This window comes from Eptatretus burgeri, chromosome 1 (genome assembly GCF_056783735.1).
Source record: "Eptatretus burgeri isolate ZD-2024b chromosome 1, Ebu_testis_v1, whole genome shotgun sequence".
Classification (NCBI taxonomy): domain Eukaryota; kingdom Metazoa; phylum Chordata; class Myxini; order Myxiniformes; family Myxinidae; genus Eptatretus; species Eptatretus burgeri.
This window is the reverse complement of record NC_140961.1, coordinates 162698925-162717330: the sequence shown is the minus strand read 5'-3', so window position 1 is coordinate 162717330 and position 18406 is coordinate 162698925. Positions and strand designations below refer to the sequence as shown.

Sequence of the window (18406 nt, the reverse complement as noted above, 5' to 3'; positions counted from 1 at the left end):
ATTCACAATTGTGGATGAAAGGAGCACATAAGGGCAGAGGTAAACCGAATATTAATAAGCACGTATATACAGGCAAAAAGCACTTATACAATTCACGACTTCCTCTACTGGCGCCACAAACACACATACACACACACCCAAAGAATCGGACCAAAAGTGGTCTTTATTTGTACCTCCAGCCCGGAGGACAGTCGGGCTGAAGACCAGGGTCTGTCTTGGACCTGTCCACCTCGTGTGGTCATCGAGCTGTTCGGACCAGGCACCAGCGAGGGTGAGCTGAATCCAAACACCGCGAGCCACGATCAGCTTTCCGAACTTCGGCGGATCCCATCGCGCTCCGGAACACGCGGTGAGACGAAGCCCCGATCCTTCCCAATCCGCTGCGTCGATTCCCCTGAAGAACCACCAACCAAGAAGAGCAAAAGAACAGAACCCGAACAGAGTGAACAAGACCCACAAACAAGAACCAATAAGAACTCAGAAGAGCCAATTTCTGTCTCTCTCTCTTCCCTTCTTATCCCTCTCGGGTGCGGCTCACTTCCGGAGTGACTCATTCGCCGTCGGTGGGGGCTGTCGCATCCCATCTCTTGGAGTCCCCCACTCGAGCCGATTTATGTCCATATTATGGCATGGAATTCAGTTCGTTCAGTGTTGGGTGGGGGCTGTCGCAACCCATTTCTTGGAGTCATTGTTATCGTTGGTGTTGTTGAATAAAAGAAATCCTGACTATTAAAATAACTTCACAGCGCATGGACATTTATTTACCCATGAGACAAGGGAAAGGAAGCTATCTATAAAACACATACTTACCGAAATAACTGCGCTATAGGACCCTGAATGTCTGTGTGCTCATGGCTTCCAGATTCGCACTACCCCCTCCGCTTTTTACAGACTCGTCCCGAGTCGTCAAATTTTCGTGAGACCAGCATGTGTAAGTTCTCCCCGAGTACATTTTACCTTCGGATCCCCGAGTGCGACTTTTTTTATACATGTACCAAAAATGAATAACCTAATGCGCTGCGTCACGAGCTAACAGACTCATTCAGACGACTTAACTAAAATTGCCGGCGCTATGACAAACATGCAGGTGGGTTAAACTTATTTACAATTTTACCTTATCTATTTACACTAACCATGGCCCAGGACGTGTCATCTGTGGGAAAGAAACGGCACAGCAATGTCAACAGTTATGTGAGTGTGAGTGCTCCGCAGCTGAGGGTGAGACATCTTCAGGGCCTGCTCAAAAGGTCCCTCCTTTGTCACTGAACCTTCTGTTTTTTTTTTTTTTTCAGTCTTCAGCTGCTGGAGGCAACTCACCCTAACCCGGCATGCCATATGCCGTCCCACAGGCCATTTGAATATGCAGCCAGGCTGCCCAATACAGTCTCTGGCTCCTTTGTGCAAGAACAAGTGGCCAGGCTGCTCACTGCAGTCTCTAGCTCATGGAATGGAAATGGACAGATGCAAAACACAAAATGGACTGAATGCAACAAACGGTGCACGGGCTGCTCACTGCAGTCCCCGTGGTGTGGCTGCCTGCAGGGCAGTCCTTGCAAAACACTGGACGATCCTTGCACTCATGGTGATGGATGATGAACACAGGGGCAAATGTAAATTGGGCAGCAGGCATGGGGTCATGGCAGCAGCAGGTGAACAAGGCATGGCAAGGCAAGGCAATGTGGAACAGGCGATACTGCACAACAGGCCGGCAGGTGAAGCTGGCCGGTCTCTGTTCTCGTTCCGTGTGTGTCTGGAGGGAGTGCGGTGGTGCCGGCCGCTCTGAAAACGGGCTCGGACCTACCCTGTCTCCCCCCAACCTATCGCCTTTGCCTTTCTCTGTCCATACCCACTCCCTTAATTTGCAACACAACACAACACAACAAAATTTAGCCCCTCTTTATTTTTTTCTTTTATAATTCCGTCTCCCTAACCCACTTCCTGTCTTTGTCCGGCTAACCTATCCTGTCAACCGCGCCTACTCCCAACCCCTACATTCCCTATCTGGAGGGGAATGGGGAGAGACTAGCGTACTGCCTCAAGGCCCAACAAAGCCTCAGAATGGCCTCGCACAGAGTTCAGCAATCTAACCCAAGGTGGGTCCAGCGGCCCACAGACAGCGAAGGGATGGATGGTGAGAAGGGGTACACTTCCTAACTATCCTAGCATTTATTACTTTTACACTACCCCGGGGCTTTCCAAAACACCTGCCACTTAAAACTATGGGTTCTAACAACCATGACTCCCATCGCCTGTGTTGGTGTCCATAATAAATTTGGGCCTTGCCCTCAAATTTTCCTTCGTGCCCTTGCACAATTTCATGGCTGGGCAGCGTGGCTCAACTGGCAGGGATTCCCCCTCTGCCGGACTCTATCTATGGCTCCCCCGGGCCCTGAGGCTGTCTCCGAGCCTACCTGCTCCCAATGAACAAGGGGGGTTGCCCTTCCTGGCATTGCCCCCCTTCCATATCCACGTGGCATCTTTGGTGCCCCGCGTTCCGTTCCGCGGGTCACCCGTGCCCAGTACACTATCCTGATCCCTTGGACTACTCTGGCTGACTACTTTGGTGCCCGGGGTGCCCACTACTCGGTAGTCACCTTCCCAAGCCACGCTCCCAGCCGGTCAATTTTACTACTGCACCGCTCCAAATGGGTATCGTGCCTTCACTCGACACCAACAACAACCCGACCTCCTTTTTGTAAATTTGACTGACCCCCTAACATTACACTGACCCCGGGGTCACTTGGGTGGGACTCCTCCCCCCCAATCATTCATTCACACCATGCATTCCACATTCGCTCCATTCACACTCTTGGGCCCGCTGTCCCACACTCATTAATCACATTTCTCTTTTCAACACACTTATTTTTCACATCACTCAACACTGCCATTCTTGCTAAATTCCCCTAACTATCTCCTGCTCCCTCGTCGTCCCTTATTCGAATGCACGTTCCTTTTAATCTACGAAGCTAAGCTACGTCCCCACTACACATTCCATGTCTGTCAATGTCTCCAAAAATCCATTTTCTAAATCTATCCTAAAATCCCTCGAACTAACCCATGGGCCCCATGAGGCCAGTCGATCTAAACTAACCCATCCCGCTAACTAGTGCTCCTATGCCCAATCACAGGATGTCCACCACATCCTGCAGGGCCGTATACTTGGAGCAAGGCTTTTTTTGCCTGCAGCGCCATGGTGGCGGTTTACGGCACTCCCGTTCGTCCCTTTGGGCAATACCGACGTCCTCTCCGCTGGCCGATACGTGCCGCCATGACGTCACCCTGCACATCTCAAACAGCGCTCGCTCTCGGGGAATTCCTCACGCAGGACTACGTGCGCCGTTTCCCCGGCATTCGTGCCGCGAGATTCCCGGTGACGTCACTCGCACACTGAGCCTGCGCGGTTTCCCGCGCAGGCCAGCACGCACGCATCGTCCCGGAAACCCGCTCCACGAACAGAACATGCGGTATGCAGCACGTGATGCCCCGTACATGCACCCATATGGGAACCCCTGTTTGCCGAATTCCATTAACACTTGCCTACATTTTCGCCGTCCAAGCAACCGGCTCGTATCTGACGTGGAACGTTTCCGGGCCGGATCGCGAAGCCGCGCACGTGCAGGCCGTGCGCGAAGTGCGTCACGGACCCTGCACGAGCTGTCGTGGGAACCCGGCGCGGTTATCAAATTAACCCTTTGCGGCCCTCCAGGCTCGCCATTCGTGTCTCCCGTCTGGATCCGTCTGCCTTTCACGCACGCACTCACTCACGCTATACTCACCTTTCAACATACTCTGAACCACACACACCAGGACAATCATATAGGGGACAATCATGGAATTCAGTTGTTCAGCGTTGGGTGGGGGCTGTCGCAACCCATTTCTTGGAGTCGTTGTTATCGTTGGTGTTGTTGAATTAAAAAAAAACCTGACTAGTAAAATAAATTCACAGCGCATGGACATTTATTTACCCATTAGACAAGGGGAAGGAAGCTATCTATAAAACACATACTTACCGAAATAACTGCACTATAGGACCCTGAATGTCTGTGTGCTCATGGCTTCCAGATTCGCAACAATATAATGTGATGTATGATAACGTAGATGTAACGTGATGTAGGATAATGTTGATGTAACGTCATGTATGATAATGCATATATAACATGGTGTGTGTGTGTGTGTGTGTGTGTGTGTGTGTGTGTGTGTGTGTGTGTGTGTGTGTGTGTGTGTGTGTGTGTATGTATATATATGTATATATATATGTATATATATATGTGTATATATATATATATATATATATATATATATATATATATATATATATATATATATATATATATATATATATATATATATAACATGATGAATGATAATGAAGATGTAACGTGATGTATGATCATGTAGATGTAACGTGATGTATGATAATGTAGCTATAACATGATTTTTGATAATGTAGCTATAACATGATGTGTGATAATGTAGATATAACACGATGTATGATAATATAGATATAACATGATGTATGATAATATAGATATAACATGATGTATGATAATATAGATATTACATAATGTATGATAATATAGATGGGGCGTTCCATGTCAAGTGTACACATTTTTCAGCGAAATTGACACATCGTCTCAGATTTCACTCTTTTTTTGTGCAAGTGTTTGTATCCACGGTAAAACATTATGTGTCAATTTTCAGACCTGGGGGCCCATTGGGGCCCATTTTAGGACCCCCCCCAAATTTGGACACCCCCGGTTGACCCACAATCTTCCAGTGGCCATATCACAGGTTGTAGTGGTCCGACTTGGATTATCTTGGTATCAAAATGCTCGTAAAAGCGAGATCTTTCGAATCACATAAAGTAAAATCACTCCGAAACAGTAATTCAAAAAGTTATAGTTTGGGGCGCCATTTGACCTTGGGCCCCCGCCCCCCAGCCAAACCAATGATCCCGATTTTTTTCGTGTGAGAATACCCCTTCATATTCCAACACCTCAGCATAAATTAAAATGGGATCTCAATGGGTTCAAGTGTGATGATGGTTTTATTGTTCGGGGTCCACATATCACTAATTCTTGATTCGACATTGGGCAACGTTTACCGTCATCGTTCCAATGACGTCACCTGCTGGCAGGTGACTTTATGTCTGAAATTGACAATCATCATCTCTGGACTATTATATATATTTATGTATGTACATACATATATATATATATATATATATATATATATATATATATATATATATATATATATATATATATATATATATATATATTGCATCATTTGCAAAAAATTATTCTGACTATTGTGTCTATCAATTTTTAAGTGTACATTTTTTGTATAACCATCACCGAATTAAGTTATAAATGGGCTCATCTCAGTTTTTGCATATTTTGCAGTAAGCATGGCGATTGAAGATCGAAAGGAGTTTCGAAAATACTGTTGCGATCCGTTCAGCTGCCATAAAACGAAACAACGAAAAGATCTTTGCAATGTGTCAAATGATATGTTGATGAAATTTTCTTCAAAGGTGAAAAAAGATGACAGACTTTGTACTTCGTGCAGGAAAAATCTTTCTCAGTTGTCACCAGAGCGTATTGAAGAATCATCTTCGACCAGTTCGAAATTATCATCAAAAGGTACTATCAAAGGCATTGCAGAATCTATTTCGACAGATGAGGACGAGGAGGTTTTTGAGCGAGAAGCAGAAGTTGACCTATTAAACCAGTCGTTATCGATGATAGGTGAAAGCCCATTCGACAAACGAAAGGTGGAAAGGAACCCAGGGTACGTTCCTGAAAAGCGAAGTAAAGTGGAAGATTCTGTGCGAAAGAAATTAGAACTAGTTGCTGGACCAAGCGCTGCGGAGAAAACACAAAATACAGCGTCAAAATGTGATGAAAACTGCATGCCAGAGGTGATCAAAAGCCTGAAAGAAAAATACGTTGTTTCGAGCCGTTGAGAGCAAATACGTATGCTGACAATATTTGCTAGGAATATGAGCATCAGAGGGATGATGAGTGAATTCAGTTGCTCCCAAAGAATGGCTGTGCAAGCCAAAAATTTAGAGAAACAAAATGGTATTCTATCGTCTCCAAATCCCAAACAGGGTAAAATATTGCCTGACGAAGTGAAATCCGCCATAACCGAATTTTACCGAAGTGATGAAGTCAGCTGAATAATGCAGAGAAAAAAGGACTGTGTGGTGGTCAGGAATGAACATGGAAAAGACAAAATTCAAAAGCGCCTGGTACTAAACAATCGCAAGGAACTGTTTCAGAAATTCAAAGAGAAGAACCCTGGCTTGAAAGTTGGATTTGCATAGTTCACCATGCTCCGTCCCTCGGAGTGTGTCCTGGCCGGTTCAGGCGGTACACAGTGTATGTGTATGTACGATACATCAAAATGTGAAACTCATGATGTTTGGTTCCAAAATGGCACAGATAGCCGAACTTCCTTGCCATCATCATGTGATAGCACACATAGTTTGTAACACAGCACAACCGGCATGTTATTTCAGAACTTGTGAAAGTTGCCCATCAATTGAAGACTTCAAAACCGAGCTACTGAGTGCTTATGAACTTGAGGATATTGATGAAATTCAGTTTAAACGGTGGACATCCACCGACAGGTCTGAACTGAGCTCCATGGTCCTGCCTTTGGAAGAATTCATTAATCAATTCTGTGAACGCGCGGTGAAATTAGTGAGACACGACTTCATTGCCAAGGCCCAATCTCAGTTTCTGAAAAATAAGAATGACGAAATCGGTGAAGGAGAATTTGTCATTATTGGAGACTTCTCAGAGAACTATTCATTTGTCATACAGGATGCGGCCCAAGGATTTCATTGGAACTGCTCTCAAGCGACAATTCACCCCTGGGTGTACCATTTCAAATCGGACGATGGCAAATTAAACCACGATTCGTTCACGATTATATCAGAATGCAATACTCACGACGTTGTCTCAGTCCACCTCTTCCAAAGAATTCTCATTGAACACTTGAAATCTAGCTTTGGAAATGTACATAAACTTTACTATTTCTCAGACGGTTGCGCTGGCCAATAGAAGAATTGCAAAGCCTTCTTAAACCTATGTCATCACAGATTAGAGTATGGTATTGATGCAGAATGGCATTTTTTTGCCACAAGTCATGGCAAGGGCCCTTCAGATGGCGTGGGAGGTACAGTCAAACGAGAAGCAACACGTGAGAGCCTGCGTAGATCTTACAACAGTCAAATTATTTCTCCAAAAGATCTTTTCGCCTTTGCTGAAAATGGTTTGAATGAAATGAAGTTCGGTTACGGGATCCAAGAGGCGTATGACGAGGAAGAATGAAATCTGGAAGAAAGGTTAAAAACGACCAAAACCATAGCTGGAACTCAAAAACTTCATGCTTTCATCTCTATTTCTGAAACTGCTCTTCAAGTACGCAAATTCAGCCTTAGCGAGGAACACCATATCGAGTCAGCTATTTCAAAATCTACACTAACTTTTAACGTGAAACTCTCAGATTTTGTCACAGTGCACGATGATGGAAAATGGTGGCTTGCCTGCATCATGGAAGCCTTTCAGGACACTCATGAAGTGAAAGTGAATTTTCTTCATCCAAACGGGCCCGCAAATAGTTTATTTTTTCCTGACATTGAAGATCACTGCATTTTAGACATTTCTGATATACTTCTTTCCGTAGAACCAAAAACTTCTACAGATAGAACCTACACAATCAGTAAAAAAAGAAACACAGCTGTCAAATAAAACATTAATTGGCAAAAAAATCTTGACTATAATATGCTAGGAAAAACTCTTACTCATACTAGTATCGCTTCCAGTTCCTGCATGTGCATGTGGAAAATTTGTGTACAATATACTGATATAGTGTATTGGAAATCTTGTGTTCAAATATTGTGCTATGTATTGTGGCGTATTGTGTGTCCAGCACCTGAGTACCCGAACAATAAAACCATCATCACACTTGAACCCATTGAGATCCCATTTTCATTTTTGCTGAGGTGTTGGAATATGAAGGGGTATTCTCACACACAAAAAAAAAAAAAAAAAAAAAAAAAAAAAAAAATCGGGACCATCGGTTTGGCTGGGGAGCGGGGGCCCAAGGTCAAAGGGCGTCCCAAACTATAACTTTTTGAACTACTGTTTGAGTGATTTTACTTTATGCGATTCGAAGGATCTCGCTTTTACGAGCATTTTGATAGCAAGATCAGCCAAATCGGACCACTACAACCTGTGATATGGCCATTGGAAGATTGTGGGGCAGCCGGGGGGACCCAAATTTGGGGGGCCCCTAAAATGGGCCCACAGATATAAAAGTTGGTATTTTGAGTTTTTTCACCCAAGTGAATAAATGACCAACATATGGGGAGAAAATGAGGTATTAGTGTCGGGAGGGTGTGTACAATTGACATGGAATGCCCCAGATATAACATGATGTATGATAATGTAGATATAACATGATGTATGATAATATAGATACAACATGATGTATGATAATGTATATATAACATGATGTATGATAATGTAGATATAACATGATGTATGATAATGTATATATAACATGATGTTTGATAATATAGATATAACATGATGTTTGATAATATAGATATAACATGATGTACGATAATGTAGATATAACATCATGTTTGATAATATAGATACAACATGATGTATGATAATGAAGATATAACATGATGTATGATAATGAAGATATAACATGATGTATGATAATGTTGTAATATGATGTGTGATAATGTTGTTGTAATATGATGTATGATAATGTAGATTTAACATGATCTATGATGATGTGGATTTGACATGATGTATGATAATGTAGATTTAACATGATCTATGATGATGTGGATATGACATGATGTATGATAATGTATATATAACATGATGTCAATATGACATGGTGTATGATGATGTAGAAAAAACATGATGTATGATAATGTATTGTTGTGGGGCGGGGGTCGGTGGCGAGAACGACCACGAGGTGGGGAAGGTTACGTCATCTCCCACAAGACTCCCCGGAATTGTAGGCCATCACTCCGGATAATTCCGTGAGCCGGCGGGTCGCTGAACTGATCGTGAAACGCCAATACCTCCACCGCGTAGCGTAGGGTAGGGTCTTTTTGTCAAGAACCAATTTACCTAATTAACTACGCGATGTCGTCTTCCGGGGAACCACGCCCAAGGCACGTCTTACTCGAACCGGGTCACTCTTCCGACTGCGGTAGAGTTCCAACTACCGACTACAAACTCCGGTTCGGGTGCAGTTGAGCGGAACTGCCAAAGCCGTGTCGGCGAGGATGAACCGACTATCGGGTATAAATACCCAGCGAAAACTCAGATCCGAACCATGCTGGACCAATGCAAGAAAGGACGGAAACGAACTGGGAACATTTCTACAATTGTTTTATTCACAAATAAAAAAAAGACACAGGGAAAGACTTATCACGGATATGCAAGCAAGAACTTACAATGATGGAAAACACTTAACAGTTCTACTTATAAGACAGGCCCACACACTCAGACGATTTATTGAAAGATCCCCGCAGCTAGAGAGGGAGAGACGAGCCGGGGGTCGCAGTTCACGTGGGTACCTGCACGTTGAAGGGAGGGAGTGCTCCGCGGTGCGGAACCTGCTATTGGTCGTGCGGCTCGGTCCACAGTCGCACGCGTGGGGCTCGTGCCCATGGAGGAAACCGAGTGGGACAGTTGGAGTCCCAGGGCGGAGATCAGGGTCGCAGACAGGACCCAGCAAAACTCGACGAATCCCAGCAAAATGGCGCACATCAACCAACTTGCTCCTCCAAAAGAACTCTCGTTCCTCCTCCAAGAGACTTGCTCAGAACCAATGACCGAACCCCCACAGAACTCTCCGCTGAGGATGGCGTCGTAACTTTTATGGACCTCCCCGAACGGGGCGGGGGCTTGGTGAAACAGACGTCACTGTCTGCCCTGATTGGACGGAGCTCTCATGGGTCTGCCCTTTCTTGGCGGAGTTTTGGCCATGCTAGGAAAACCCCGCCCCCACTCCACGCGTGCCCATGCTCGTCAAAAAGAAGTTACAAAGTTTGTGGAGCCGAGAAGGAACTGCCAGAGATTCTGCCTCGGACAGCGAGTCGCCGGTTAGGCGAGTGAAGCGCTTGTTCAGTGGTGTTGTCGGTTTGTTTGTTGGATGGTCTGTTGGATGATTTGTTGGATGGTTCGTTGGATGTAATAACCTACCTTAAAGAATATCGCAATACACACCTTTGATTCTCCCACTAGACAAAAGGAAGGGATCTGTCTCACATGTACTTAATGGAATAACTGACCCTTGGGACATCTGTATGTTTGAATGCATATGGTTTCCCGATCCATAACAGTATATATATAACATGATGTATGATAATGTATTTCCAACGTGATGTATGATGATGTAGATATAACATCATGTTTGATAATATAGACATAACATGATGTATGATGATGTAGATATGACATGATATATGATAATGTATATGTAACATGATGTATGATAATGTAGATGTAACGTGATGTATGATCATGTTCGTTCTCATAAATCACACCTCCTCTTAAATTTGGATCACAGTGAAATTCCTGTCGTTCTCACAGTCCTGGCGATTCCCTTTGTCGCTCGGTACAATCAGGGATTTTCTGAAAGCTTGCGATTCCTTTGCCTCTGGATGGTCCGAGAAAATCTTGTACAAGGCAGACAAGTGGGCACATGTATATTTGTATATGTGCGGGGCTCCCATCGGAAGTGGTTGTAGGGGTGTGGGGGGTAGTTTTGTTGCCTCTGTCTGTCTGTTTTTGTACAGGATATCTCAAAAATTTGTGGACGGAACCGGACAGAATTTTGTGGACAGGTTTGGTGTGTGACAAGGACGAAATGCTGAGATTGGGATTGAGAGAGATTGAGATTCTTCACCATTGAGAGGGCCAAAAACGACATAGTACTGTATTGTATGATATTTCAACAATGTATTGGGCCCAATATGTTCTTGATCAGGCATTACGTGGCGGAGGTATGCACTCCTTCAAGTGCCCTTCGAGTTGGACATGTGTTTGATAGCATTTCTAATCTCGTGGATTGTTTGTGCGTTGGTAAGCTCATGAAGAGTAGTAGGTTGTTGCTCCACAGACAGAAGATCTCACAGCAGATCCTTGAGAAGTGCCTCAAAATGGTCAGTCCCCAAATACAACACAAACTCATTGTGCTCTTCCACATTGGCTGTTGTGACTTCTTTTTCACTGTTGGAACTCAGAGAAACGTACTCAGACAAGCGCCACAAACGGTATCAACCTTGGTACCATAGGTAACACAGCGGACACCGGTGAACTGCGTTCCCAAATGGATAAAAAGAGATCCCTCGGAAATCGAAACGAAAGGAAAACTCACAACACAATTTAATGACAATTTGTAAACATTTTCAAAACTTGATGCCAACACTGCAGTTTAAGTTTAGTTTCAAAGGTACAAGTACAGTTCCTAAGGTTGTAAGAACGCAGGCATTCATCAGTCTCGAGAAACGATGTAAGATTCATGTATCCCTAGAGATAATGAAGAGTGCCATGTCCAACAGGATGGTGCTGAGGTCACACACTTAACTTTGGGTCGTCTCTCCTTGGTTCGATTCCCATCTCCAGGACAAACTATCACATTGGTGTTTCGCAGGCAGGGCATTGCATCGCAAAGTGCGTCGTCTCCGCGAAGGTCAGGGATGTCCACCTTGCTTGCATTAACGAATGAACCCGATTACATCTCAGCGTCTTTCTCAAAGAGGAGAAAATTATCACCGGCATCCTGAACAAATTACAAAATTCCTGCCATCTCCAGTCGAACGTCAGGCCTGGTCAGCCGGTTCGTGAAAGATGTGGGGCAAAAACCTTTTCTCCGGTCAATCCCAGAACAAGGTGTAAATCGTTTGTGCCATTACAAAGGTTGTAGAATGTGAAGGTTTCCCCAGATTGCAATCATTTTGACTCTTCGCTACGTATGCTAAATGTCACGGTTGATAATATGTGACATCAGTGAACCGAGCAGTGCTCGATCTGCTCCATCCATCCACATAACCAACGGAACATCTTAACATGGATGTACTCGATGAGGTAAGGCCCAGATCCTCTCAACTGGCTGAGAATGTGGTGATTGCAGGTTCAAATCCTGACCCTGCTGGGAGAGGATTTATGTGACAAGGAACTGGTTTCGCGTTTCCAAAGCTCTGAAAACAATCTTGGTCTTCACTGGATACAGTGTTTCTTCCCCCAATACTTCTTGATGTATACCTTAATAAGATCAATCACTCCTTTCTTTATCATCCCATTGTCATGCACTATATGGAATGACCTATATCAATGACCACACCATGAGATCCATGATTATTATTCACAGACACCATATTGGCAGGAACAGTCTGCATATTGATGATCTCCATTTGTGTATTACACCGTCCCTGTCCCCATTAGCAGCAAGGAAAGCGTGCAGCTGCTCCGCTGTAGATGGTCGAGGTGGCACTGATGATGGAGCACGAGCTGGAACGCAGGCTGGTTCAAATCCCGCGGAGAGCTGCAAAAGCTTTGTTACAGAAGCGTTCTCTGAGGGGTTGACTCCTCCACAACTACCTGGGGACCACCTTCTCCCTTATGGTCAGCAAAAGAACAGTACAAGTCTTTAATCCATGGCACTTGATAAGTACAAACCCAACCTTTTCCTTCTCTTGAACTGAAGCTTTGTGTTGGCTTAACAGTGAAGATGACTGGCTTAAGATCTTAGGGTCTTGAGTTTGAGCCCCTGCCATGCTGTTAAATAACACCAGATGGGGTTGACTCAGCCTGTCATCCAATTGAGGTTGGCAAAATCAGTACCAGCTGACTGGAGACAATGGGCCATTTGGACATCCTGTGGCGGAGTGACGACCTGTCCAGGATTGTGCCCCCGAGACAATGAAATACTGCCTCCGCAGCTCTGTGTGTCTCTTGAAAGTAGTGCTTCTTATTATTCTTCTTCTTCTTCTTCTTCTTCTTCTTCTTCTTCTTCTTCTTCTTCTCCTGAATAAGCCAACCGACTGTCTCAACCACATACCTCACCTTCACTCTTCCCAAGCTTTTCTCCATTTATAAACCTCTATAATCAGTTCCATTTGAAATCCTTCAGGACACAGTTCTTGCCCACATCTCCACGCTATTATGACCCCCACCCTATCCCCAAATATCATTATTATCCCTCACTGATAACCCACACACTGGTGGTGGAGAAATTAAATGGTATTTGGGGGGGGGCAGAGGTATTAATTTCAGCTCGTCCGTTGATACGTTTTAGTTGCCATGATGACCTGTCAACTCCTAAAACTGAAAGGGATTTTTCACCCTCTCTCTCTCTCTATCGAGTGCAGCCTGTGGCGGCTGGTTGCATCATTGGTTGGGACGCGGCTATGCCACTGATGCAGTCCCCCTTACCAGTACACTGGTACTCATTTTTCCGACCTCGGAAGGATGACAGGCTGAGTCAACCTCCTGGTGTATTAATTTAGCAGCCAACGGGGCTTGAACTCAGGACCCTAGGATCCCAAGCCGCCACTCTAACCACTAAGCCAACGCCAGGCTTGATTTTTTAACCAAACTTGGTGTCAAGGTGCATTTCTATTTTGGAGGCAAAGGTTATATGACCTGGAGCTGAAAGTGGCAGAATTTAGTTACCACTAGACGACCCGTGAACCCGTTGGGTTCCCGTTGTGACAGCGGTTGATAAAAAAATCATTTCGAAAAAAAAAAAAGATAGCTCCAGCAAACTATACCGCTGAAGTTGTTTCATTGATCAAATTTTCCCAAAGAGTACTTGACTGAATCAGGAATTGATTTTTAAATAATTTTTTCGTTGCCCGATTTGAACAAAACTTGATATTGCACACCGCAGGAGAATGGTGAGTAAGATGGTCCTAAAATTTTTGCGCTGTCGTGTCCCGTTTTGGTTGTATTTCGGGTACATGCACACATACATAGATAGATACAAGATGAGAGTTTTAGTAATATATAGATGATAAGTTATTGCCAGCGGAAGGGATTTTGACCAACTTTGGCACAACGATGGACTTTTCCACAAAGATGAACTGATCATATGTTGAGAAAATCGTTACTGAAATAACTTATGAAGCACTCGAGATTTCAACCACAGTTGATACACACTACATGGCCAAAAGTATGCGGACACCCCTTCTAATTGGTGGATTCGGTGATTTCAGGCACACCCATTGCTAACAGGTGTATAAAATCAAGCACACAGCTATGCCATCTCCATAAACAAACACTGGCAGTAGAATGGGTCATACTGAAGAGCTCAGTGACTATCAACGTGACACGGTCATAGGATGCCACCTTTCCAAGAAGTCAGTTCATCAAATTTCTGCCCTGCTAGAGCTGTCCCGCTCAAGTGTAAATGCTGTTATTGTGAAGTGGAAACGTCTCGGAGCAACAACAGCTCAGTCGTGAAGTGGTAGGCCACACAAGCCCACGGAACGGGACCGCCAAATGCTGAAGTGTGTAGCACAGAGAAATCGTCTGTCGTCAGTTACACTCACTACCGAGTTCCAAACTGCCTCTGGAAACAATGTTCGTACAAGCACTGTTTGTCGACTGCTTCATGAAATAGGTTCCCATGGCCGAGCAGCCGCACACAAGCTTAAGATCACCGTGTGCAATGCCAAGCGTCGGCTGGAGTGGTGTTAAGTTCACCGCCATTGGACTCTGGAGCAGCGGAAACGTGTTCTCTGGAGTGATGAATTACGCTTCACCATCTGGCAGTCACCATCTTCACGGATGAATCTGGGTTTGGCGGATGCCATGAGAACACTACCTGCCTGAATGCATTGTGCCAACTGTAAAGCTTGGTGGAGGAGGAATAATGGTGTGGGGCTGTTTTTCATGGTTCGGGCTTGGCCCCTTAGTTCCAGTGAAGGGTAAATCTTCATGCCACAGCATACAATTACATTCCAGACGATTCTGTGCTTCCAACTTTGTGGCAACAGTTTGAGGAAGGCCCTTTCCCATTTCAGCATGACAATATCCCCGTGCACAAAGTGAGGTCCATACAGAAATGGTTTGTAAAGATCGGTGTGGACGAACTTGGCTGGCCTGCACAGAGCGCTGACCTCACACCCATTGAACACCTTTGGGATGAATTGGAACGCTGACTGCGAGCCAGACCTAATCACCCAACATCAGTGCCCGACCTCACTAATGCTCTTGGGGCTGAATGGAAGCAAATCCCCACAGCAATGTTCCAATTTTCCCAGAAGAGTGGAGGCTGTTATATCAGCAAAGGGGAGAAACAACCCCATATTGATGCCCATGATTTTGGAATGAGATGGTGGACGAGCAGGTGTCCACATACTTTTGGCCATGTAGTGTAGAACTAATTCAATTTAAGAGTGAACAGGTCAAAGGTCATGCGGTCTTCTTGAAAATCATTTTCCACCCCACAACTCGAGTTACCAGCATCTAATGTCGCTTGTATTTATCTCTCAACGGACCTTTACTTTTTCACATGACATTTGAGATCAAACTTAAGTGGGTTGAAATCTAACGTGGGTGGAGGCATATCCATTGACACATTCACATCAAATTCTACTTTCTAATTGTTATTAGAAAAAAAAAAAAAACGACGTCCTCGAGGAATTCACACTCACACCTCCAAGCTGTCTCACCTTGGTTTAAATCTTGGCTTGGCTATAAACCGGCATCCCTGTTTTTCCTTCGGGTGGACGTTAAGCGAGGCATCCAGTCTGCCAGCGTTAGTTGGTGCATGTCAAAGATCCCAGTCGTACGCCATCCTTCACGAAAAGAAAACGAGCCATTGCAGACACCCTGGCCAATAATTCCAAATCCCTGATCTAACCTACAGGGGGGCACTGCATTAGCAGCACAGCCATGCCATCAGGAAATGCTACCCAGTCATGTGCTCCCCATTAAGGAAAGGGGGAGGTTTGCACATAGACGTTAAGCCAGGCGTTCCTTCTACAAGCATTAGTTGGTCGACATGAGACACCACGGTGTCCTTTGGGAAGAGGCGAGCTATCACCGGCAGCATGAACAAATTACAAATTCCTGCTGGGAAGGCAATGGCAAACCACCCAGTATAACCCTTGCCACGAAACTGCTTCAGCAGAACCGACGCTCTGAAACAGAGAATGGTACATCGGATTGGATGATGCTCTGTCATAGCGCCAGCGTTGCTGAAACAGTTGATTGGCAAGGATTACAATCCTGGATAGGTGGCCAGGGCAGGAATTTGGCCACGGCTGGCGATAACTCACCTACTCTTGGCAAAGAACACTGTGACCAACCAACTAATGCTGGCAGAAAGAACATGCCGCTTAACATCCATCCAAGGGATGGCACAGACATTGATGAAGCACCCTGTCTGAAACATCAGGATGAGTTTACGGCCGGGTTGGCATGCAAACCCAGACTCAACAGCACAGAGGTGAGTGTGTACCTCTCAGCTATCCTGGCGTAATAATGCGAATAATAAACAACGATCTTGAATTGTGATTGTATCGCATTGCAGGTCAGGACAGCTGCATCGTTGGACCAGCAACAGTGAGCAGACTGCAGACTCGAGCTGGAAACCCCATAGATCATCTGTACTCCATGCAGACATCGTACTTCAACTCTTGAAACAAACCGCCAGACACTCCCCATTGCCATCAACAAAGCGAAGACCAAAAGCAGAGCACCAGGGAAGCAGCTTCCGAGTCACTAACAATTAAAATAAGCACTCTCGGTACCTTGAATCGCACAGAGCAGGACAAACCAGGCTTCAAATTTGGAATCAGTGTTTCCTGCACTCCGGGCAAGACAGCAAAAGTGACGCAGCAGCTTGGTTCCCAATCGGCAATTGCTCATTTCTTCGTCGATTCATTACATGGTCCAAAGTGGTGCTGCTGTGAACGAGTGTGTGATGGATAGTAAAGGCTCTTCCACAAGTCCGAGGGATATTCTGAGGCATTGGCAACGACTCCCCAAAACGGTTCAGTGTGATGGTAAGTTTTCTTGCCTGAACCACTGGCAAAATGAATGCAGCAGTGAGTAACACAAATTCAGGGTAAAATAAATCGTAATATCCAAAAATAAAAGTGTGATGATGGAATAACACTTGCATCTCCAATTGTGGCTTAAAATGTTCTACACAAGACACACGGAAGTTGGAAAGCCATTGAAATGATGGCATCTCCTCCACACGACACAAGGACGTCGGAGAGTCATCAAAATGATGGGATCCTCCACACGACATCGGAGAGTCATTAAAATGATGGCATCTTTTCCACATGACACAAGGACATTGGAGAGTCATCAAAATGATGGCATCTCCTCCACACGACACGGGAACGTTGGAGAGTCACCGAAGTGATGGGATCCTCCACACGACGTTGGAGAGTCATTTAATTTATGGTATCCTCCGCAAGACACGGGCACGTCGGAGTCATCGATATGAAATTCTTCAGAAGACGGCGTATGAACGGTAAAGAAGAATACAAGTGGGGCTTGATAAGATAACTTCGGACTTCTTTTGTACCTTGATGATTTACAACTTATCGTGGTAAAATACCTATTTGAAAGCTCCAGACTGTACTACCTACCACTACATTGGAACCAAACTCCGTTCATGCCGAGCACAAAACGTTTGAAGCGAACCGTAAGAGGCCAAAGAACAAGGATACGTATATATATATATATATATATATATATATATATATATATATATATATATATATATATATATATATATATATATATATATATATATATATATATATATATATATATATATATATAATTGGTTGAATAAATCGGTCAAATTGAAATTGCAACTGAATGAGCAGTATTAAACAATAAAGTGTACAGCACATTCTTCCCTTCACTGTCTTTCATGAGGTTTTAATTTTTGTAGTTGCACGGTTTTCCTTTCAGGCGATAGTTTTCATGTAAACAGCTTGAATGAATCAAACATTATCGGCTTGACCATGAGAATCTTTTGAACCATCCTCACACGATTGTAGAGGGTTAGGGGAGGGAACACCTTGTTGTATGCTGAAGTGGGGAAAGCAAAATTAGAAGAGGAGGAAGGATAAGAGAAATTGAAGAGTTGAGGGATGAGGGATTTGTGGAGTTCTGAAGGATGAGGATGGAAGGTGCAAAACAAGAAAAACAGCAGAGATTACAGACCCTCGCCAGGACCTCTTTTGTGTGGCGTTTGTGTCCTGGTGTATTATGCAATTAATAAGAGATAATTCGAACTGCCACTTTATAATGGCTGGCAGTGAAGACTGTGTACCAAGAAGTCCCACTTTAATTGGACACCTGACCCTGACACACGATGGGTT

At 44.5% G+C, this 18406-nt stretch overlaps 1 protein-coding gene across 3 annotated transcripts in view; it reads left to right on the top strand.

Annotated features, from left to right (window-relative positions):
- The window catches only part of LOC147035901 (LIM homeobox transcription factor 1-beta-like), a 223934-nt gene extending 206189 nt beyond the window's left edge, over positions 1 to 17745 (top strand). For 2 of the 3 annotated variants that reach the window (XM_085847988.1, XM_085847986.1), the window contains exons 7-8: positions 12495 to 12674; positions 16591 to 17745. In XM_085847988.1, coding sequence (XP_085704114.1) covers positions 12495 to 12674; positions 16591 to 16700 — 290 coding nt within the window. In that variant the 3' untranslated portion in view covers positions 16701 to 17745. The remainder of the gene's footprint in view (positions 1 to 12494; positions 12675 to 16590) is intronic. The other variant, XM_085847987.1, reaches the window with a different exon arrangement.
- The last annotated feature ends 661 nt before the right edge of the window (positions 17746 to 18406 follow it).